The following is a 25,515-nucleotide window of genomic DNA, read 5'->3' on the forward strand; positions in this document are numbered from 1 at the left end:
CTGTACCTTACATTCTATTGCTTATTTATACCTTAAAAGCCTGGATGGATTTGGGCTACATTGTATCATTTTGTGTTTCAAAGATAATATACTTTGGGTTCATTCTCCTCTTGATTGCCCTGATTCTAAAAATAAACTGGTTTATTAGAAAAAAATAAAAATAAAAATTTCCTAAGCAAATGCAATGACCTTTTTCTTTTTATTCTTATTAAAAAATCCTTTAATTCTCAATCTCTCTTCCTGATCTTGACATTAAATTCCTGGTTTTTCCATCTTCACTTTGACTGTTAAGTGAATATCTCTGGGAAGACACTTGGTCTGCCAATGGTCTGTTAGGGATTCAAATTCAACACAGTGTATATGACATTCTTTGAAATTGACCGTTTCTAGACATGAAAGAATTAAGACTGCATATGATCACAAAAATTCTAAGGCTGTTTACTATTGTTTGCTTTCTTTCTTTCCTGAAAAATATACTCTGACATTTGGATAAAAGTCAGTATTATTCAGTGCAAAATTGTAGATCTGAGTGTATTAATTTAGGTTGAAGTGTGTGGTAAAGTCCAGTGATTTGGAGAAACTTAATTGATTCTTCTTCCTCAACCCCAGGTGAAACATCTGAGGAAGCTGATGCTGATTTGCCAAAAATTTATGAGCCAGTTGAATCTTTTGATCACCTAAAGGAGCGTTTAAACATGTTCCTTCAGCTCTATAATGAGAGCATCCGAGGTGTGGGCATGGATTTGGTGTTCTTCGCAGATGCAATGCTTCACTTAGTCAAGGTCAGTGGCCATGTCCAGTAGTATCTCCCCAAAGTTACAGAATCGCCTTCTTCCCTTCTCTTTCATTTTCATCTCCTAAGAGAAAATTCACTTTAAAAATAAACTCATTCTTATACCTCAATTTAGTTTCTAAAATGAATGAAACATGTCACACCTTTGGGTTTAAAATTAGACGTACATGTGTATGTACGTCAAATGTGTGATGTGATAATTTTATTCAGTGTTGCCATTCACCTTCCAGCTCAATGTTTTCATTACATTGAAGGAATGTGGTTGCCATCTGAGTTCAAAGCACAGGCACAAAGTCTGCTTTTTTTTTGTATCATGCAAAGGATAGCTATAAAATATAGTGCATTAGCTTTGAGGACATTATGCTAAGTGAAATGAGCCAGTTACAAAAACACAAATACTGTATGATTCTCCTTTTATGAGGTACCTAGAGCAGTAAATTCATAGAGACAGAAAGCAGAATGGTGATTGCCAGAGTCTGGGGAGAGGGGAGGATGGTGAGGTACTGTTTAAAGGACACAGTTTCAGTTTTGCAAGATGAAAAAGGAGTTTTATAAATTGATTGCCCAACAGTGTGAATGTACTTAATGCCATTGGAGTATACACTTAAAATGGTTAAGAAGTAAATTTATGTGTATTTTACCACAAATGGAAATAATAATTTAAAATGGTGCATAAGCATTTGACTTTGAGCTGGGATGAAAATTCTGTTTTAATGAAATCTACCAGAAAGTACCATTTCTTTTCTACTTTTTCGTGTCATTACAGTTTCCATTCATGGGAGAGTTGATCCCCAAATGTTGGAAGTAAAAATATTTTATTTACTTGATAACTTTTGTGACCTGATTAATCAATGGCTGAAGATAATGCTGTTTAAAATCCGGGTTGTTGATGTTCTCACTTTGTTCATGTCAATTATTTTTTCAGACCACATCTTTTAAAGATGAAGAAGACAATTCAGGGCTGTCTTCCATTGCTTAAGTTTAACGATGAGGAACAATCTTGTAATTACACATTGTCACCTCTAATAGTTATGGAATCTTAGAAGTGGAGGGGGTTTTAGAGGTTATCTAGTCAGCCCTTCCTCTGAAAGATGAAGAGTGTGAGGAAAGCATTTCCACAAGGCTGGACTAAGTTGCAGTAAAGGAGGAAGACAGAGAATGTGTTCTGGAATGAAGATCCTCAGCTTGAAAATTCTGAAGTCTCAGAATGAGACATCTCTACTGAATTATGAGCACAGATGTTCTTCCAAAGTCAAGTATAAGTAACATTTTGAAATTAGTTCTAATTTATAGTTAAGCATTTCAGGAAGAATAGAGATACTGTCATATTTAATGATTAAAAGGAAGAAGACCAAAAGAATGACATTTTCTAGAAATATAATATCAAAGGCGACTTCATAATTACATGTCTATTGGAGACAAAATCTGGCTTTGGGATTTCATGACAGCTTAAATTGAAATGAGGTCATCTATAGAAGTCTTGTGCTGGAGGAGGTTTGCTAGAGCTGTCTTTTTTTATGGGTTTTGCAGCACAGATGATGATGAGCTATGAGTGTTTCTTCACTTTGTTCGGGCATGACATTTCGAGGCACATGTGCCTCAGCACAGGTGCTTGACTGTATTCTTCCTCACTCACAGCCTCTGGCGTGCCTGCTCTGGGATTGGCCGGAGAATCTGTGACTGGAGACTTTGAGCTGAAATGTTACATTCCTCACTATCTTCCAGGCCAGCCCTCTCTTCTACACTCTTGCTTACTGTGTACAGTTCTATCCAAGCTCTGTGTCATGTTAGGTGTGATCCTTGAAATATGTGACCTAGTTATAAGACATGATTGAAGCCAAGAGACAGGATTGCAGCAAAACAGGATGTGATACCAGACCAAGCATATTTTTTAGTTCCTTTCTTAATTAAAATAATGATTTTCTTTTTTTTTTTTTTTGTTTTTTGTTTGTTTTTTAGGGCTGCATCTGCAACATGTGGAAGTTCCCAGGCTAGGGGTCGAATCACAGCTGCAGCTGCCAGCCTATGCCACAGCCACAGTAATGTGAAATCTGAGCCATATCTATACCACAGCTCACGGCAACACTGGATCCTTAACCCACCTGCATCCTCATGGATACTAGTCGGGTTTGTTACTGCTGAGCTATGATGGGAACTCCTTGATCTTCTTTTAAAACCAAGAATATCTCTGTAATATCTCTTTTGTCTCTTTGGTTAAAGTTCAAATCATGGTGTCTATAGTTTTTCATAATCTAACTCCTACCTACCACTCTACCCCTTGTAGGTGGTGCTCTGCTTAGGATATAATCCAGAATCAGTTGCTTATGTTTCAACACATCCTGATTCCAGAGCACCCCATCAATACTGCATTCCCAGCAGGTGTTGCATAGAATTTATCTATTTGTCTGCTCTACCAGACCTAAGCTCTAAGCTCTGTGAGGGCAGGCACCCAACTTATTCCCCTTGGTTTTCATATGATGGGGTGTTGCTGAAACAGGCACATTTGTGATGCTTGATTAATAGGTTTGGAATTTAATCAAGTCCCCAATATGGCCCTAAACAACCCTTTGCACCTTATCTTCTGATATTTCCATCTCTTGATATTTCCCACCCTTGTGAAGACCCCTCAGGCCTTTTGCTGATTCTGAGACTTTGTGCATACCATTCACCCTTAAAATTTAGCCTAACCCCTGCCTACTGTGCCACCTTCTTTGCTTGATAAACTTCTGGTTATTGTTTAAGATCTAGATCAAATGCCAGCCCCACACTTGAGACTTACCTTCACAAGCAGTGTCGTTCCCTTTGCATTCTTTCCTCCAGTTGCCATTGTCCTGTCCACTTCAGCACTTACCATGGTGCATTATTACTAGGTCCCTCTCCTCTGCTAGAATGTGAGCACCTGCTAGACAGGATGGGCATTGTTAATTTTTAAAGTATTTGCTAATGAAATTGAACAATGTATATCACAATTTGTGGATAATAGAATGAAAAAGCCCTATTTGACAGTTCTTACTTCACTGTGTTTTCTCTTATAATTTATGCTTTTAAGTAGACTCTGAGTTTTTTGAGTCTGCTTTTAAAGTCTTCTGTTTGTGTATTTACATGTTCATTCGTCAAATATGTACTGAGGGTTTATTATGTGCTAGAAACTGGGAAAGGAAGCTTTTAGTATAAGACCTAAATTCAGCTGCAGGAAAAGATGTTGGGATGAAAGTTTCCAATACCTGACCTAAAACAATTATTCAAAGCCTTAATATATTCACCAGCATTAGCTAAAGGAAGTGGTTATGACAAAAGCCATGTTATTTAAACAATGTTAAGGAAAGACACAGAAGATCCTAGGATGGCCTGCAGTATCTTCTTACTTGCCTTATCTATGCCTCTTGAAGCAATACCAGGGAAAGAATTTGTGAACAGACACTGGCAAAATCCTAAGAATTCTTGCCAGTACCACTCCTCCTCTGTCTACAACAACTTAGGAGAGTCACTTGGAGAGGGTGAGTGGGAGGCTGGAAGAACAGGGTGCATCATCTACCCATCCTCCCAGGATTGGTGGATCAGGTTCTTAGGTTCACCAGGAAAATGGTCTCCACTTCCCAGGGCTCGCACTAAGTCCAAAAGCAAGAGTAGTCCCAACAGGAAGAGAGTATACCCCATGCCAGTAGAAGGAATCCTGAGAAAGGATATTTAACAAAATCTTGCAAGAATGCAGAGCCCAGGTTATGCCAGAAAGCTTCTACCAGGCACAGTGAAGTAATCCATTCTCAGCCCCCATATGACTCTCGATCTTTAGTCTAGAGAAAAGTGGACATTACAGCAATGCTGCAGGCTCAAACTTAAGAGGAAAGATAGTTATCCCGTAAGGTGAAAAATGCATCCAGGAGAGTTCTACAGTGAATTCCTTCCCCATGGGGTTGGAGATCTGATGGCAAAAGCAGTTCATTCAATAACAGTAAGCCAAAGAAACATGGAACTTTTACCACAAAGGTGACTTGGGATGGTCTGGGGCCACTGACTGGTATAGAGTGGATTTCTGGTCTACCCAGAATCACTTAGTAGATACCTTACTGCTTTGCCAAATAATAAGAGTGTTTCTGCTTATTTCCTTCTTTTTAAACTCTACCATCTATGCTGTATTTTGGAAACTTTCCTGGCTTCAATTTAAATTATGTTAGTTTTCAGATATGGGGATAGTTTAATCAACTATGTGTTCTCTATTCTAAGGATACACATTGTTTTGAAATTTCTGTTCTCTTTTCTATCCTACTGAATTAGTTTGGGCAAACTGAAAGGAAACTTCAAAGTCACTTTTATTTCTCTTCTTGAAAACCCAGAGAAAGCCATAGTCTGGGCTCTCTGCTGACTCCTGTACTGGCCTTCTTCTAGTTTGCCAAAGGCACAGGCCCACTCCTCACCCTCTCTAGTACTTAAACACTATTTCATTTCAGAAATGCCTTCATTAGTCCATCCAGTTTATCTTTCTAATTTGATCCTAGACACCGCTGTCTTCCAAAATGCTTATATAGGCACTTCTTATTTTATTGCACTTCACTTTAATGCATTTAGCAGATATTGCAGTTTTTACAAATTGAAGGTTTGTGGTAATCCTGCACAAAGCAAGTCTGTTGGTGCCATTTTTCCAACAGCATTTGCTCATTTCATTTCACTGTGTCAGTTTTTTGGTAATTCTCACAATGTTTCAAACCCTCCACTGGCAACAATATTATCACTCAATATTATTACGCATGGTAATGCTCAGATGGTGGTTAGCATTTTTTAGCAATAAAATATTTTTTAATTAATGCATGTACATTTATTTTTTAGACATAATGCTATTGCACAATTAATAGTATAGTGTAAACATAACTTTTTTTTTTTTTGTCTTTGCCATTTCTTGGGCTACTTCCACGGTATATGGAGGTTCCCAGGCTAGGGGTCGAATCAGAGCTGTAGCCGCGGGCCTACGCCACAGCCACAGCAACGCCAGATCCGAGCAACGTCTGCGACCTATGCCACAGCTCACGGCCATGCCGGATCCTTAACCCACTGAACAAGGCCAGGGATTGAACCCGCAACCTCATGGTTCTTAGTCGGATTTGTTAACCACTGAGCCACGACGGGATCTCCTATAACTTTTATATGTACTGGGAAAATAAAAAAAAATTGTGTCATTTGCTTTATTGCAATATTTGTTTCATTATGGTGGTATAGAACTGAACCTGCATTATCTCTGAGATACACCTGTATTGAATAAATAGGCAACAAGTGGAATGTTTACATGTTAAATGATACCTGCTTTTTCTGTTCCATCTTCTAGATCTCACGTGTCATTCGTACTCCCCGGGGAAATGCCCTCCTGGTTGGGGTGGGTGGATCTGGAAAGCAGAGCTTGACAAGGTTGGCTTCGTTCATTGCTGGCTACACGTCCTTCCAGATCACTCTAACTAGGTAACACACTTTCATTTTAATTAACCTGAAATAGATTTTGATAAACTGTTCTTAGAGGCCACTTGGAATTAAGAATGCATTATTCTAGAGTTCTTGTCGTGGCTTGGCAGAAAGGAATCTGACTAGCATCCATGAGGATGCAGGTTTGATCCCTGGCCTCACTTAGTGGGTTAGGAGTTACATTTGAGGTCCTGGAAGCAGTTAAAGATGGTTGGTGTATAGTGTCAGGAGGGAAGTGGGAATGGAAGAGAAATGGAGGCCTTTGGAGGTGTTATAAAGAATTTGGACTTGATCCTGGACCAATGGGAAACTGTTAATGAGTCACCACCAGGGAAGGAATGTCAGATTTGCTTGTACAAAAACAGATGGAAGGAGCTAAGCCAGAAGGGTATGAAAGTTGTCTTGGCATCTCTTCAAGAGATGGTGGTGTCCCGAGTGGTAGCAGTGAGAGTGGAGGAAAGAGGGATGATTTCATAGACCCTTGGGAAGCTGCAGACCTTTAGACTTGGTTCCAACTTTGGAAGCTGGTTCTGGCTTGGAAAACTGGGTGGTTGGCATTGCTTCTCATCAAGAGAGGGAACCGCAGAAGAGTTATTATCAGGTATGTGTGTGCAGCACAAGGAGAATTAGGAGGTGAGAAGTGAATATGGGAGTTCCCATTGTGGTTCAGCCATTAATGAACCCCACTAGTATCCATGAGGATGAAGGTTTGATCCCTGACCTTGCTCAGTGGGCTGAGGATCCACCTTTGCTGTGAGTTGTGGTGCAGTTCGCAGATGTGGCTTGGATCCAGTGCTACTGTGGCTGTGGCGTAGGCCCGCAGCTACAGCTCTGATTTGACCCAGAGCCTGGGAAATTCCATATGTTGTGGGTGTAGCCCTAAAAAAGAAAGAAAGAAAGAGAAAGAAAGAAAAAGTAAACTCGTAGAGATAAGCAGAGGTGATGTAGAGATTCCACACAGAAGTTCAGGAGTAACTGAGAGATAAGGTGAAAAGCCAGTTTTGGAACTTTAATTGCACTGAAAATTGTTAGAAGTTAATTTCTAGGTGTGAGAGCAAGAGGCTTATCTGCTGAGCACTGACCAAGCATTGGCTTGGCCCCACAGGGCAAAACATGCTACTGATCTGCCTCATTAATGGAGGCCCATAGCCACCTGCTGGGACAAAGGTTGAAAATGATTAAATGTTGGATTTGGGGATCCAGATACTCAAGTTGTTGTTACATCTTTTATTTGGTCTAAATTACTGGATTCTGCTGGAAAAATCAATCCAAAGTTTTTGCTGATTTTTTTTTTTTTTTCAAGTACTAAAAGAGAAGGAATTCTAGTTACCTTGTGTTTAGTCATTCTAGTTTATGATTAGAAGCAGAGTTATCTAAAAGATAACCCGCTCAGGAAAGAGATTGAACTCTGAGATTTTTGTTCTTAACGTGTATAAAATTCTTATCATTTTCAAAGCATTTTTACATACACACGCTAATTTGATCTTCAAAAGAGTTTTTTGACTGTGAGTTAGTAAGATATATAGGCCATTTTATAGCTGAAGCTCAGAGAGGCTATGATTTGCCTAAAATCCCAGATAAACTTGGGAATTGACAACAGTATTTCTGGCTTCTGGTCTGCCATGACTTTCACTATTCCACGCTCCCTCAGAAAACATATCTTATGAGTTCTTTTTCTCTGGGATAAATTAGTTCCTCTGCATGTCATACTGGGAATGCACCAGCGCTGATGAAAAGGAGGGTCAGGGCCTTCTCGGCCTTTGCATAACCTCCCAGAGACCATCCTGCTGCATTGGCCTTTGCAAAGTCATGTGGTCAAGGCTCAGGAAGCAAGAGCCTCACCTTTGGGAAGCATGGCCATGTATTAGATGACTCAGATGATGTTATCTGAGGCAATGGGGTCCTTGAGATGCAGGGGACTGGGCTAAAAGTTTTCCCAATCCCTCTCTCTTTCTTTCTCTTTCTTTCTTTCTTTCTTTCTTTCTTTCTTTCTTTCTTTCTTTCTTTCTTTCTTTCTTTCTTTCTTTCTTTCTTTCTTTCTTTCTTTCTTTCTTTCTTTCCTTCCTCTTTCCTTCTTTCTTTCTTCCTTCCTTCCTTCCTTTCTTCCTTTCTTTCTTTCCCTCCTTCCCTCCCTCCCTCCTTCTCTTTTTCTTTCAACTATGTCTTTGAAAATTTTTCTCATCTCTCAGATGTCATTTCTCTAGAAGTCTTCTTAAAACATTGATGCATGGTAGTGGCATTTCTGGTTCTAGGATTTAGATTTTATATGTTAAAAAAAGCACAGAATATAGAAGTTAAATATTTGATAGCTTTTTAAAAATGAAAAGGCAGGGTTCCCTCAGTGGAACAGCAGGTTAAAGTTCCTATGTGGCTTTGTCACAGTTGTGGTGTGGGTTTGATCCCTGGCCCTGGAACTTCAGCATGCTGCAGTTGTGGCCCTCGCCCCCCGCCAAGAAAAAAAAAATCAGAAGGCCACTTACTTTTGTGCTCTGAACTCTAAGTTCGTTTAATTCAAGTAATAATTTAGCGAGCCTGAGTTTCCAGGATTGGAATATTTTAATTTTCACTTTTAGCCATAACAGTCTGCCCTATATTGGGACCTCTGTAATATTTCATGATTGCAAGGTGACTTCCACCACAGGATGCTTTGGACATGAAAGATTTAGAGTGAGATATTTAATAATGTTTCTAGCAACTCTACAACACTGTACTGACAGCTCAGAAAACTCTACCCCTTGAGATTCAAAGATGTGATTAAAACAGTTATGCTTGAGGTGAGAGGGGCCTCATTTCCAGTAGGGTTTCTCTCTCACCACAATGTAATGAAGACTTGAAATGACTTAGTTCAGTTTAATTCAATTTAGGAGGCACCTTCTAAAATATCAATTGTAGATGGGTGCTTAGTAAATATTCCGCTTTGGCTTTTTTTGCTTTTTCATTATCTTTACCATCAACTGCTTCCAAAATGAAACATGTGTACACATTCTGATGGCATTTAGTTGTGGTAAAAATTATACTTCTGTTTCAGGTTGAATTTTCACTTGAGATGTGTGTGTGTGTGTGTATGTAAAAATATAATGTCTTATAAAGTGTGGAGCTTTAAAAATTATTTTCATTTTTACAAATAAATATAACAAACCAGTAACATTGACATAAAATAAAATATCTAATATGATGGCACAATATCAGCACTTTTTGGTTAACCAAATGGCATAAAGCACTGCTATATGCGTCTTTCCTTCCCATTAAAATATTTTAGCTAATGACTCAATGACAATATTTCTTTAGATCCTACAACACATCAAATCTGATGGAGGACCTAAAAACTTTGTATAGAACAGCTGGTCAGCAAGGCAAAGGAGTCACTTTTATTTTCACAGACAATGAGATTAAAGATGAGTCGTTTTTGGAATATATGAATAATGTTTTATCATCGGGTGAGGTAGGAGGTCATTTACTCTTTCTTTCTTTATTTTTACCTTTTCAGATTCCCTCCAATGTTAGAGCTCTCTGTATTTCCTTCCATTAAAGTTCTGAATAGGTCCTATTATTAGGGATTAGGTGATCTGTATGAAGAATGGCTATTTTTCTGTGGGGTTTTTGAAGAATAAGACTCCCAATTCAAATGTGGAGCTATGTATTGAAAACGTTAATGAAAGTTCCAAGTGAGAAATGGAAAAACAGAAGAAGCAGGTTGTAAGGAAAGCCAGTTGGATTTTTGATATGTCCATTTATTCCCTTAAAGGGCTATAACTTTTCAGCTAATAATAGAATCGTTTGTGTATTTTAAAACATGATGTATCTCATCTTGAGGGCTTTTGGTTGATTTTCTAAAGGTGGCTACAAGGACATAAATGAAGGAATGACATTATGCAATTAAACTGTATGTTTTGATCTGTGTTCATATGTCTATACTGAGTTTGCATATCTGTACTTTTTTCAAAGGTCTCCAACCTATTCGCTCGTGATGAAATTGATGAAATTAATAGCGATCTCACATCAGTCATGAAAAAGGAATACCCCAGGCGCCCTCCTACCAGTGAGAACCTGTATGACTACTTCATGAGTCGGGTCCGGCAGAACCTTCACATCGTGCTCTGCTTTTCACCGGTGGGGGAGAAATTTCGAAATCGAGCTTTGAAATTCCCCGCCCTTATTTCAGGATGCACTATTGACTGGTTCAGCCGATGGCCTAAGGATGCCTTAGTTGCTGGTGAGTGTGGTGGACATTTTTATGTCAGAGTTTCTGGTTTAGTGTGTATGTGTGTGTGTGTGTGCATTTATTTATTTATATTCTGTGCTGTTCGTTTTTCTCTATTGGATTGAGCCAGAAGTCACTTTGTCCAGTGTTTGAGGATTTTTGCAAGACTGTTCTCTTTCTCATTTGGCAGCTATTTTTTTTTTTTTTCACAGAGCGTGATTATCAGCAAATAAGATGTTTCCTCTGTACCCCCTTGGATTAAATTACAGTGATTCTAGTGTTTTCAGCGTTGTTGAAAGCTTTGTCTCATTTGATCCCCAGCCAGGTTCTAGGACCTCACAGGAGGGCACAGAAGGTTTAATCTCTTTCATAGCATCTGTGTGTTTTTAAGTGAGTTGGTCGACCTCAGAGTGGTTTGGGCCAAGTGTCTCTTGGACATTTCCTTCTTGTGGTTACAGTGCTGGACATCAAAGAGGAAAGCATTATTCAGCAACCCTCTGGTGTTTTCTGTGCCTGAAAAGGACATTAAATAGAGACTTTTATGACTGGAGACTTTGCTGCTTTAGCTTCTGTCTAATCTTCCATCCTGCAGAACATTAAGTGCTTCTCTTTCTCTGTACATGAAATTGAACATAAAAGTAATATAGGAGACATTAGAGGTCATTTCTTAAGGTTATGTTTTTTCAGCTTTTTGTGAGAAATTATCTGTGAATATTTAAAAGCTAGAGATAGGTCTCACCTCTGACCTGTTGCATCAGGACTTCAGAAGAACCCTGATTCAGGACAATAGTTTTCAAACTTTTTGTTTGATTATTGTGTTTTAATAATAATTATGAAGAGGAGTTCCCTCATGGTGTGAGTTAAGGGTCTGGCTTTGTCACTGCAGTGGCCTGGGTCACTGCCCTGGCATGGTTTCCATCCTTGGCCTGGGAACTTCCACATGCCATGGGTGTGGCTCAAAAAAATTAAGAAGAGCCTTACTAGAGTTCCCGTTGTGGCTCAGTGGTTAACGAATCTGACTGGGAACCATGAGGTTGCAGGTTCGATCCCTGGCCTTGCTCAGTGGGTTAAGGATCCAGTGTTGCCGTGAGCTGTGGTATAGGTTGCAGACGTGGCTTGGATCCTGCGTTGCTGTGGCTATGGCTGTGACTGGCGGCTATGGCTCCTATTCAACCCCTATCCTGGGAACCTCCATATGCCGTAGAAGCGGCCCAAGAAGTGGCAAAAAAAAAAAAAAAAAAAAGCCTTACTTTGCAGTAAATCAGGGCAGGTGGCCCTAATATAAAACAGTGAAAAGTCAAGTGAGGGAAGATTCTGAGGCCTCACCTTCTTACTTCCCCACCCCCCATCCTCCCTCCAGCTCTGTGGTACCTAGTGAGAAAACAACTGATTAACCATCGCCTGCCTGTTATAGGTGGAGAAAATGGGGGCAGTGAAGCCGAAGGAATCATCAGAGGTTCAAGAAGCCAGTAGCATCAGCACTGGGCTAGAACCCAAATACACATGTTTAACACACTTATTCACTGGAGAAATGTTCTCAGTGCACTACTCTCTTGATAGTAATGGTTTTCCAATCTTTGGCTTTTAGACATAGAATTTTTTTTTCCTTTTTAGGGCCATAACTGCACATATGGAAGTTCCCAGGCCAGGGGTTGAATCAGAGCTGCAGCTGCCAGTCTTCACCACAGCCACAGCAACATGGGATCTGAGCCTCGTCTGGTCTGTGACCTACATCACAGCTCACGGCAACTCTGGATCCTTAACCCACTGAGCAAAGCCAGGGATCTAACCCTCATTCTCATGGCTACTAGTCAGGTTCATTACCACCGAGCCACAATGGGAACTCCAAACGTAGAATATTTTAATATATCTGATATATAAATGTATGTTTCCTCTTTTATAAGCTTTGAGAGAATACGTGATTTAAAATTTTAAGTCCTATTAAAATGTGAACACAACTAAGAGTAAAACTTTAAAATTCTTTTGAGTAGAATATAAATGCAGAGCACAAAACCACAGTACTTGACTGTGTTAAAGTTTACTATGAAATGTGGTAATTAGTATGCAAGTGCTTTCTGGAATCTCATGTAAGGGATTATTGCTAACCATAAGAATAACACTTTCAGGTGACAAGCACTGTAGTATACTATAATTAGGATGATTTAATTTAAATAATGGAGCCCTTCCTGGCAAGTGTTTATTCCAGCGGTCCCTTCTGTTTCAAGACAAAAGTCTTTCCTTTGTTCATTTTTCACTAATCTGCTCCATTCTTTTAAACCTCTTTGCATCAATCCAGGCCTAGATTACATGGAAGGCAGGGACTTTCATTTCCTGGTCCTCAGTTCTTAGTCAGTGTCCCAACTTTCATGCATGCACCTATTTCTTCAGAACATATTTATTGAGCCTCAAGCCATTTGTGGAGCCGGGCATATTGGAGGGCAAGGCAGACTCATTTCTTCACTCCACATCCTCTTCCCTGGCAAGCTCATCCACAGCCTCCTGTGTAACATGGACCATCAATTTTTATCTCCGGTCTCGTCTGTCCCCTGCTCGAAATCTGTGCACTTAACTGCCTGCTTGATATATTCTTATATATCATAAACTCCTTAAACTCAAAATGTCTAAAATGGAATTGATTCTCCTCTGGTTACTCATTCCCAGGAAAGCCCTACATGACACTTGGTAATCAGAGAGCTCTTTGTCCTTAACTCCTTTCTTTGCTTCGACTCTCAGGTCTACTCCATCACTAAGTCATGTCAGTGCTGTCTCCTAAATATTGGTGGAACCTATCCAACGCTTTCCCTCTCTCTGGCATCCTCGGCCAGGCTATCATTGTAATGCACCTGGAAAACTTAAATAGCTCTTTCTAATGATCTGTCCTCCTCTTTCACCTGTCTCTCATCTATCTCACATTGCCTATGGAACAGTGATAAAAAACACAAACCCAGTCAAGCTGTTTTCTGTTTAAAATCTTCCGCTGCTCTTAGGAAAAAGCATAGTCTCTAGCATGAACTTCAAGGCTGGGAAGAGCTGACCCTGTGCACCTCCCCAGCTTCACCTGAGGTCATTTCTTCCCCCTGCTCTGTTCTTGATTCTTTTTAAAAATTTTATTGGAGTATAATTGACTCACAAGGTTGTGTTAATTTCGGGTGTACAGCAATGTAAATCAATTATGCATATGTAGTTATCCATTCCTTTTCAGATTCTCTTCCCATATAAGTTACCACATGGTACTAAGTAAAATTCCCTGTGCTATATAGTAGGTCCCTGTTACCTGTCTATTCTATGTACAATAGTGTGTATATTTCAATCCCAACACCATAATTTACCCCTCCCCCTCCACTCCCCTTTGATAAACGTAAGTTTGGTTTTGAAATCTTTGAGTCTGTCTCTGTTTTGTTAATTTTAGTGATCATTTCTATTAGATTCCATACATTAGTGATCTCATGTGATATTTGTCTTTATCTGACTTATTCACTTAGTGTGATAATGTCTAGGTCCATCCATGTTGCTGCAAATGGCATTGCTTCATGCTTTTTATGGCTAATATGTGCCACATTTTCTTTATCCAGTCCTCTGTTCATGGACATTTTGGTAGCTTCCATGTCTTGGCTAGTGTAAGTAGTGCTGCTAAATGTCACTTCCTCAGGGAAAACTTCCCGTGTTGCCCCCCGCCATGTCCCGCACCCCTGCCCTGACTATGCTGGTTTCTCTGTTATCCATTTCACAGCTTTCTATATTTTTCCCTCCCGAGATTAACTACATTTTGCAACTTATATTCTTGGTTCTATGATATGATTAATGCTTATCTGTTCTACTAAACTAAAACTCCATGGGCTCAAGGACACCATATCTTTGTTCCCAATTTCAGCAGCTACCAGTGTCTGACACCTACAGTGTTGAATCAATGAATCAGACTGTCAGAATTCATCATTCTTCCATAATATGGCCCTAATTTACCTGCAGTCTTCTCTAATCCAACACAAACCTTCTCTCTTTTTTTAAACATCTTTTGTTTTATCTCTGGACATCCTTTAATCCTCTTTATTCTTCCTAGTACATTGTCCCCTTATCAAGAGTGTTCTCTCCCATCTTAATCTAAATTCTAAAGCTTAATTAACACTCATCAGATCCTTCATTCTCCTTTTGTTCACTTAGGAATATTTAAATGCTCCCTCTTTCTTGGACCTCCAATATCTATAGTACTTAAACTTTGTATAATGCTCCTAGGCATTTCAATCTTTTTAAACCTTTTGAGAACCAGTGAGCTTTTTGTGGCTGTCTCTGACCTTGTGTAATGAGTATCCAGAGCCAGCATACTACATGGATATATATTCCTGTGCCAGTCACAGTCATAGATAAAATAATTGTAAGACATGAGACATTACTCCTTTCTCTTATAAATGTAAAGTCTTGTTGAGAAAACCAGCATCTACACTTAATACTAACCTGCCTTATGATGTTTTCAAAGAATACCATCTGCGGGCATTGAAAGCACTCAGTATACTTAGGGATTTAAGTGTTAAATTATCTTTTCAGGAAATTAACAACAAACTTTCAAGAAAAATGACTTAAGTTGCCTTCAGAATCCTGAATCTGAATTAAATTATTATCTCTAGCCACATCAATAAGAAAATATATTGGGAGTTCCCATCATGGCTCAGTGGAAATGAATCTGACTAGCATCCATAAGAATGCAGGTTCTATCCCTGGCCTTGCTCAGTGGGTTAAGGATTTGGAATTTCTATCGGCTGTGGTGTAGGTCTCAGATGTGGCTTGGATCTGGCATTGCTGTGGTATAGGCTGGCAGCTACAACTCTGATTTAACCCCTAGCCTGGGAACTTCCATATGCCGCAGTGCAACCCTTAAAAAAAAATGTGTGTGTGTGTGTGTATATATATCATATACCTATATATATATGAGTTCCCATTGTGGCTCAGCAGGTCATGAACCTGACATATCATCCATGAGGATGCAGGTTCAATCCATGACCTCACTCGGTGGGTTAAGGAATTGGCATTGCCACAAGCTGTGGTACAGCTTGCAGATGTGGCTCAGAGCCAGTGTTGCTGTGACTGTGGTGTAGGCCTGCAGCTGCAGCTCCGATTTGACCCCTAGCCTTGGAACTTCCATATGCCACAGATGCGGCTATATATATAAAAAAAAAAAGGAATATATCATTTTGTTAGCATGTTTCATTTAGATTATAATGAATATTTTCCATAAAAGCATTAAATTATTATTTATTTTTCTAATTTATTTATTTTTAAGGTGCAGTTTATTTTAATTTATAAAAATCACTGTACTGAGTTATGAATGACATATAAAGAACTGTACATATTTAATATCTATAATGACAAATTTAGAGGTAAATATACACCTGTGAAACCATAATCTATGCCATAAACATACCCGTTATTACTTCCAAAAGATTCCGCCTCACTTCTTTAATGATGAAGGTGACAATGATTATTTCGTGGTAAGAATACTTAACCTAAGATCTACCCTCTTAGCAAAACTCTGTACAATGCAGTATTGCTAACTACAGGTACTATACTGTACAGAAGATCTGCAGAAATTATTCATTTTGTGTAACTGAAACTTTGTACCTTTGCCTTATACCTCTCTGTTCCCCCCACCTCCCAGTCCCTGGAAACCACCAGTCTACTTTCTATGATTTGACTACTTTAGATTCCTTATGTGAGCAGTATTAGGTATATTTTTCCTTCTGGTCTGGCTTATTTCACTTAGCATAATACCCTCTAGTTTCATCCATGATGTTGAAAATGGCAGAATTTCCTTATTTTTAAAGGCCTGATAATATTCCACTGTATTTAAATACCACGTTTTCTTAATCCATTCATCTGTCAGTGGACGTGCAGGCTGTCTCCATGAGTTGGCTGTTGTGAGTAATACTGCATTGAACATGGGAGTGCACATATTTCTTCAGGATATTGATTTCTTTGTCTTTGGATATATACCCAGAAGTGGGGTTACTGGGTGATATGGTAGTTCTATTTTAATTTTTTTGAGGAACCTCTTAGTGTCCTTCATAGTGGCTGTACCAATTTACACTCCCATCAATAGTGTTCAAGGGTTTCCATTTCTCTACATCCTCATCACCAGTTGTTATCTTTTTTGTTGATAATAGCCATCCTGACATGTATGGGAGGATATCTCACCGTGGTTTCACTTTGCATTTCCCTGGTGATTAACGCCGAGCATCTTTTCATATACCTATTGGCCATTTGAGTATCTTCTTTGGAAAAATATCTGTTTAGTTCCCGTGCCTATTTTAATCTGGTTACTTGTTTTTTGCTATTGAGTTGTTGGAGTACCTGATATATATATTCAGCCCTATATCAGGTTTGCAAATATTTTCTCCCATTCTGTAAGTCGATGGTTTCCTTTATTGTGCATAAGTTTCTTGGTTTGTCATCCTACTTATCAATTTTTTTTTTTTTTGGTGCTTGTGCTTTTGCTGTTGTATCATTACTAAGACCAGTGTCAAGAATTTCCTCTGTGTTTTCCTCTAGGGAAACAGGTCTTATGTTTAAAAATTTAATCCATTTTGATTTGTTTTTGTGTATGGTATAAGATAAGGGTCCATTTTCATTCTTTAGCATATGAATATGCAGGTTTCTCAACATCATTTATTGCAGAGGTCATCCTTTCACTGCTGTGTATTCTTGGCACCCTTGCTGAGATCATATGACTGCGTGTGTGTGGGTTTATATCTGGGCTCTCCATTCTATTCCGCTGGTTGTATTTGTAGGTTTGTCACATATTTTGAAATCAGGAAGTGATTCTGATTTGTTCTTGCTCAAAATTTCTTTGAGTACTTAACGTCTTTTGTGGTTGCATATGAATTGTAGGATTATTTTTTCTATCTGTGTGTAAGATGCCTTTGGAATTTTGATAGGTATTGCATTCAATCTATAAATTACATTGAGTAGTATATGCATTTTAACAATATTAATTCTTCAAACTCATGAACATATGATGTCTTTTTATATATTTATACATACTGTGATTTTTTATCAGTGTTTATAGTTTTCAGTATGTCTTCTCACATCATTGGTTGAGTTTATTTCTAAGTATTTTATTTTATTTTTTGATGTTAATGTAAATGGAATTTTTTTTTTTTTGTCTTTTCTAGGGCCACTCCTGCAGCATATGGAGGTTCCCAGGCTAGGGGTCTAATCAGAGCTGTAGCTGCCAGCCTACGCCAGAGCCACAGCAACTCTGGATCCAAGCAGAGGCTGCAACCTACACCACAGCTCATGGCAATGCTGGATCCTCAACCCACTGAGCAAGGGCAATGATTGAACCCACAGCCTTGTGGTTCCTAGTCAGATTTGTTAACCACTGAGCCATGATGGGAACTCCGGATTATTTTTTAAATTTCTTTTTGGAAAGTTTGTTCTTATTGTTTAGTATACTTTTCTAATCTGAAGATATTCAGAGAAAGAACTTAGTGCCCTCTCCTTTATCCTGCATATCCTCAAAATATGAGATTTTATACTGAGTTTTTTATATGTATGAATTCATTTGTTTATTTATTTTTGCTTTTTAGGGCCGCACCTCTAGCATATAGAAATTCCCAGGCTCGGGGTGGAATTTGAGCTGTAGCTGTCAGCCTACACCCCTGCCACAGCAATGCCAGATCTGAGCCTTGTCTGGACCTACACCACAGCTGACAGCAATGCCAGATCTTTAATGCACTGAGCAAGGCCAATGATCGAACCTGTGTCCTCATGTATACTAGTCAGGTTCATAAACCACTGAGCCACAATGGAAACTCCTACATGTATGAATTTAAATGTGCCTTCCTCAGTTTACTACTTCAGTTATTTGAATCCAAATGACATGGAAATCTGAGGGCACCAAAATTCAGGGACTGGGCAAGTGTCCCCTCTTCTGTCCTACACATACTTCATCTTATTCCACCTCAAGTGAAGTGAATAAACAATACCAGGATATGACCTACCTCAACCTCAGGCATCGGCTTACAAGTGGACCCCTAAACTTCCAGTGCTGCCATGGTAATTGCATATTGAAGATGACAGGAGGGTTTTCCATGACCCTTTGTCTGAGTCTCAGCAGGCTGGGGCGACTCTAAGAGGAACTCATCCTTTTTTATAACTTTTTCTGCATCAGAAATGGTGAGTCTGTATAAAAATATACTTAGAACCAATCCCATTTTTTTTTCTCTTTGAAGTTTTGGGGAGACAAAAAGAAAACTTGCTACATAAAGAAAAATATCAGCATTGTTGATATTCTTTGTTCATGTAAGAAGGATAAAAAATCATTATAGAGTAAAAACAAGAAAATTTTTAGAAAGTGGGGACATCTCTGAGTATATCCCATAAGGTCACATAAAGCACTTAGTATCCTGTCTGGCAGATAGTGAATATTGCAGCCATTGTGGTTAATACCTGCGAACAGTTTGTTCTGGGCAAGAATGGGTCCTATGTTTCCAGTGACCAGTCTTCAACCTCTTGGAATTTAAATTGTTCTTTAGAGTGGTTGCTTAACTCGTACAAAAAAAAATATGACTTCTGGATGTCTTAATTTATTGCTTTTCAATGTATATGGTAAACTGTACTTGTAACCAATGTGATAAATTACCTCTGTGATTTACATAGATAGAAATACTGCCCCATAATTAGAGCATTAAGAACTTAATTTAGTGATCAGGTACTAACAGAAGACACCATTTTTTATTTCTCTGCCAACTATCACCTGATAGGTTGGTTCACTTCATTACTTCTTTTTCCCTCCCTTTTTATTGGCCATATTTTTTATTTGGAACTCTTAGGTACATTACTTATGACTTTTAGCACTTTTAAAGTAAACCCATAGGCCATTTTTTTCTAAGATGCCTAAGATGGCTGTAATAATTTTTAACTGTATCATGCGTTACCCTTGTAAATTCCCTGGGGTTGAGACCCATAGTGGTGGGTATTCAGCACACACTCTTTGTATATGTGGTGATGGATTAGCTCTGACTTTATGGCCTGTTCTTATGATAAGAAATGCTGTCTTAGAATTGGTCCTATGTTTAACACTGTTGGGAAGATAAAGGTCTACAACAGGAGATTTTTACTCACACATTTTTAAAGGAGACCATAAATTAGAATTGGCTACAGATGGCCAGCTGCCACATTTAAGGACGAGATGACCCAGGCATAAAAAAATTTAGTGATGAACATTCCACCTGCCAAATGCAGTCAGAGCCTGTGGGAATTAAGATTATGGCAGGTTCTAAGTGAAAGAAAAGAAACAAATGGGGTTGTTAAATATGAGTACCAGGTGGGCACTGATTTTTGAGTTATTTGTACCACTTTTGTCCTTATGTAAACCGTAAAACTGGCTGGCTGCTGACCAGAACCTACAGCTGGGTAGAAGAGACTTCTTTGTACATGTACCAGGAAACAAAGAATTATGATAGGCTTAATGTTTGTTATGGTTTTGTACATCAAAGGGAAAATAAAATCATTGATGTCATAGGCCTGGGGCCAAAAATGCTGGCATATATCTCTACCTGGCAGGGGCTCTCACAATGGTATTCATTCCTAAGAATGGTTTAGGTCTTTAAAAGTAACCAGTCAACTTTTATTTATTTATTTATTTATTTATTTTTTATTTTATTTTATTTTTTGTCTTTTTGCCTTTTCTAGGGCTGCTCCCTTGGCATATGGAGGTTCCCAGGCTAGGGGTCTCTTGGAGCCATAGCTGCTGGCCTATACCACAACACTGCAGGATCCGAGCCCTATTGGCGACCTATACCATAGCTCACAGCAATGCCAGATCCTTAACCCACTAAGCAAGGCCAGGGATCGAACACGCAACCTCATGGTTCCTTGTCGGATTCGTTAACCACTGAGCCATGATGGGAACTCCAAATTAACTTTTAAAATGTTGATTCGCTTTCATATTTCACATACTGTTGTCTTTATTCTTTCTAGTGTCTGAACACTTCCTCTCTTCCTATGATATTGACTGCAGTTTGGAGACCAAGAGGGAAGTGGTCCAGTGCATGGGCTCCTTCCAGGATGGTGTAGCTGAGAAGTGTGTTGATTATTTCCAGAGATTCCGACGTTCTACCCATGTGACGCCCAAATCATACCTCTCCTTTATTCAAGGCTATAAGTTCATATATGAAGAAAAGCATGCAGAAGTGCAAACTCTGGCCAATAGGTAGGAGTGAAGATCAAATGAACCTATCTACGAAACAGAGACAGACTTAGAGACATAGAGAACAGACTTGTGGCTGTCAAGGGAGAGGGAGTGGGATGGTCTGGGAGTTTGGGGTTAGTAGATGCAAACTATTACATGTAGCATGGATAAGCAAGGAGGTCCTAATGTATAGCACAGGGAACTATATCCATTCTCTGGGGAAATAACATGATGGAAGGTAATATAAGAAAAGGAATGTATGTATATGTATGACTGAGTGACTTTGCTGTATAGCAGACATTGACACAACATTGTAAATTAACTATACATTGTAACTATACATTGTAAATTAACTATAACTTTAATTTAAAAATGAGCAAAAAATACAAAAAATAATTTAAAGAATATGCCAAAAAGTTATTTTCAGGCAGTGGCTCTCAACTAGGGGCAATTTTGTTCCTAGTGGACATTTTGCAATGACTGAAGACATTTTTGTTTGTTATACCTAGGTTGGGGGCGGGGTGGGGGTGTTACTGGCAACAAAATAGTTAGAGGTCAGGGATGCTGCTAAACATCCTGACAGGACAATCAATCCACCATCCCAAAGAACTGTCCAGCCCCAAGTACCAGTTGTGCTGAGGCTGGGAAATCTTCCTCTCAAGTTTGTTCAGAGGACCATTCCATGGTTGCTAGCAGATTTATTCTTTTTTTTTTTTTTCTTTTTAGGGACACACCTGAGGCATATGGAAGTTCTCAGGCTAGGGGTTGAATTGGAGTTATAGCTGCTGACGTATACCACAGCCATAGACATGCCAGACCTGAGCCTCATCTGTGACCTACACCACAGCTCTTTGTAACACCAAATCCTCAACCCAGTGAGTGAGGCCAGGGATCAAACTTGCATCCTCTTGGATACTAGTTGGGTTCGTAACCACTGAACCACGAGGGGAACTCCTAGTGGATTTGTTCTTGCTGAGTGGGATTAAATGTTTGCCAAGTTTTCATGTCACCTACTTCTTTCTATAATAATGAATGACAATGCTGGAAACAGTGTACTTGGGAGGAAGCTGAGGATACAGACATCCTCTCCTCCTTCCTCTCATCTCTCTCCTCCTACACTTTCTAAGTGTTTGCAATAGAAGAGTCTGCTTGATACTTATGTTCTCCCCCTGGTAAATACCCTACTTCTCTGAAGTTTGTTCCAAATCTCCCTGCTCTGCCTTGCTCTTTTCTGAACACTTACATCTTCTGACTGAATACAGCCAGAATCAGCCAGGCTTGCTACCTAAGGGACCCCTGGCTGGGTGGTTGGACTAAAGGACTCCAGGGGCTCCTGTCTTTAAGACCATATTATTTGATGGTCAGGCAGGCAACTGGTCTCTTCGGGCTGTTGTGATGGCTTTGCATTAGTTTCTTCTCTTGTTCCTACTCTTTTAACTTCATTGGTCTCTTTAGAGGAACAGAAGTTATTTATTCCCTTTGTTCCATGACTGGGCTTCAAGTATTTGAAGTCTGTTGTCATTTACCTAGAGTTCATTCAACATGTTTCCTACATGAGACAGATTCAAGACACTGTTGTTCCTTCATCTTATGCAGTATTCTCAGCAGATTCACTCTTCACACATGGTATATGAAGAATATACATATGTCTTCAGTCTGGAATCAAACCTGGACATTTACCCATTTTGTCAAGTCCTCTTGGGTTTGCTATTGTATATACATCATTCTTCAAATATGACCATTACTATCTATATCAGTAGACTAAGACTTGGAAAATGTGGCCAAGAACCACACATTGTAACACTCTCCACTTGGATTTTTAATCTCAGGATGAATACTGGATTGGAAAAGCTAAAAGAAGCTTCAGAGTCTGTTGCAGCCCTGAGCAAAGAACTGGAAGTGAAAGAAAAGGAGCTACAAGTGGCCAATGATAAAGCCGACAAGGTGGGCGGACATTTACACGTGGACCATAGTTGTTTTGAATTCCCAGTTCATAGATATTAATGATGTATGTTCCTTCACTAAGCTATAATCATGGAATTATGAATTATTTATTTCTGTTAGACTGCAATACTCTTAATTCTATGTGTGAAAAATTGTGTAAGTGGGCAAAAATCAACAAATTAAGGAAAAAAATGTGCATTTCCAGCTGGGTCTTTGGTAATTTTTGATGAGTCATTCTTTTGTTTTATGTTGAATTAGGTCTTAAAAGAAGTGACAATGAAAGCACAGGCTGCAGAAAAGGTCAAGGCTGAGGTACAGAAGGTGAAGGACAAAGCTCAGGCCATTGTTGATGGCATCTCTAAAGATAAAGCCATTGCTGAGGAAAAACTTGAAGCAGCCAAGCCAGCATTAGAAGAAGCAGAAGCAGCCTTGCAGGTATATCTACACAATATAGCAGGTGCCAGCTTGTAGCTCTTATGAGGAGGATTGGGGTAGAGAGGATGAATAACAGCAAGGGAATATTCTACTGCTTCAGACCAAAGCTTTCTCCACTGGAATGATTTCAAATATTTTCTGCTTGGAGGTGTTATTTGCTTTTTTTAGCTATTGCTACTTCATATCACTTTTTCCTTACTCATGAATGATGGGCTATGTCATACAATGGTCATACAGTGGTGGTCAGGAGTCCTGCATGCTTATTTCAACTCTTTCACCAATAAGCTACATGACATTGGGAAAGTCACATAAAATTTCTAAACTAACATTCTCCCACTCATCATTCATTGAAGACATTGGAATAGGTCTGTAAGGTACAACATTCTCCGAGTGTATCTATGAATTATCCAAATAAGGGACTACTGATCTAAGGTGGCACATTCATGTAGGAGTGGGATGGATTGGGAGCTTGGGGTTAACAGATGCAAACTATTGCTTTTGGAATGGATTAGCAATGAGATCCTGCTGTGTAGCACTGAGAACTATGTCTAGTCACTCATGGTGGAGTATGATAATGGGAGAAAAAAGAATGTATACATGTATATGTAACTGGGTCACCATGCTGTACAGTGTGGAAAAAAACTGTATTGGGGAAATAACAATTAAAAAAAAAAAGAGTTTGACCAGGCTTCCAACACAGTTACTCAATATGATTTTGTGGCAATAACAGAAATGATGAAACTAGAAAGGAGGTTGTGTTCTGAGAAACTGTGTTGAGTTTAGTAAAATAAGTTGAGCCTTAAAAAGCTGGTCCAGTTCTGAAGACCCAATCTGAGAATTTTTTTGGACTTACGATTTCTTTTCTTTCAGTCTTACTCATCTACTTAAGTTATTGATTCCTGCCCTAGAAAATGGCTAGGAAGAAATGGAACCTTGCTGATCTGTCCTCTGCTAACTCAAGTTATATAACCTCAACTGAGCATGCATTCTAACACAATAACGTAATTATTTTTTTTTTACCGCTTTCTCAGCACACTGCCTGAAACACTTCTAAATCTGCTTAAATTTTTTTTTAGTATAGTTGATCTACAGTGTTCTTTCTCATAGTAACTTCCATTATGTTCCATCACAAGTGATTGGATATAGTTCCCTGTGCTATACAGCAGGAGCTCATTGCTTATCCACGCCAAATGAAGTAGTTTGCATCTACTAACCCCCAATTCCCACTCCATCCCTCCCCAAATCTGTTTGATCCAAGTTAAGTCTTTAAGCTTTCTGAGTCAATATACAACAAGTGAATTTCTACTCTTTTGAGACAGTGAAGATATTGCCTTCTCTTTTATCTCTCCAAATTTTCACACTAGTCTTTATGTTATATATCGTAGCTTATTGTTGCCCATTTCCCCTTGCACTGGCTAACTGTCTTCTTTGATCCTCGAGGTCCTCCAGGGTCTCTAGTCTCCCAGACTGGTGGGTACCTCATCTCCTCCTGCCCCACTTTTTAAAATCAAGTTTATGAAAGGATGATTGATGTATAAAAAGCTGTACATTAAATATGTAAACTTGGTGAGTTTAGGGATAAGTGTATACCTATGAAACCATCACCATCTTCAAGGCCGTAGACATGTTCATCAACTCTCAAAGCTTTCTTCTGCTCTATTATTATTATTGCTAGATTTTTTTGTGGTAAGAACAATTAGCATAAGCTCTACCCCCTTAGCAAATTTTAAGTATGCAATAAAGTGTTGTTATCTATGGGCACTAGGCTGTATAGCAGACCTCTAGAATTTGTTTATCTTGGTTAACTAAAACTTTTTACCCTTTGAATGTCCCTCCCCATTTCCTTCTTCCCCCAGACCCTGGCAACCACCATTCTGCTCTCTGCTTCTATGAGTCTATTTTATATTCTACATGTAAATGAGATAATGCAGTGTTTGTCTTTCTGTGTTTAGCTTATTTCATTTAGCATAATGTCCTCCAGGTCCATCCGTATTGTCCCAAAGGGCAGGATTTCCATTTTTACAGACTAAATAATATTCCACTGAATGTAAATACTACTTTTTCTTTACCCATTCATCCATCAGTGGACACTCAGGTTACTTCCATATCTTGGTCATTGTGAATAATGCTGTAGTGAACATGGGGATGCAAATTATCTCTTCAAGATCCTTATCTTTATCCTTCCCCTGCTCTTTTAAGATGCTCTGGCTTCACAGAGAGTCTCTGCTCAAAGAGAGAAGACAGTGATAGCGTTAAGAAACTTCTAAGCCTTTATTGGACTCATGATATCTAATAGCATCACAGGAATAGAGCACATGGCATCTCAGATCTTGGAGGCTTATATTTCCCAAGTTTACAAAGCTTGGCATCTCTTTTGGTAATATAAAATATTTTCTAGTATTCTCCTAATACTGTACTCTCTACCACTAAAATATTCAGCATTACATGATCATCAATGCAGAAACATGTGGGAACAGCGATAAAAAGTGATTGGGTGTATGGGAGAGGTTT

The 25,515-nt window shown here is 39.0% G+C and overlaps 1 protein-coding gene across 1 annotated transcript in view; it reads left to right on the plus strand.

Moving 5' to 3' along the window:
• The window catches only part of DNAH5 (dynein axonemal heavy chain 5), a 255,165-nt gene that overhangs the window by 163,972 nt on the left and 65,678 nt on the right, over positions 1-25,515 (plus strand). Inside the window, 7 exon segments of the mRNA XM_047799614.1 lie at positions 610-782; positions 6,111-6,241; positions 9,530-9,683; positions 10,187-10,454; positions 20,415-20,646; positions 22,455-22,569; positions 22,828-23,004. Coding sequence (XP_047655570.1) covers positions 610-782; positions 6,111-6,241; positions 9,530-9,683; positions 10,187-10,454; positions 20,415-20,646; positions 22,455-22,569; positions 22,828-23,004 — 1,250 coding nt within the window.

Source organism: Phacochoerus africanus, chromosome 1 (assembly GCF_016906955.1).
Source record: "Phacochoerus africanus isolate WHEZ1 chromosome 1, ROS_Pafr_v1, whole genome shotgun sequence".
NCBI classification, from domain to species: Eukaryota; Metazoa; Chordata; class Mammalia; order Artiodactyla; family Suidae; genus Phacochoerus; species Phacochoerus africanus.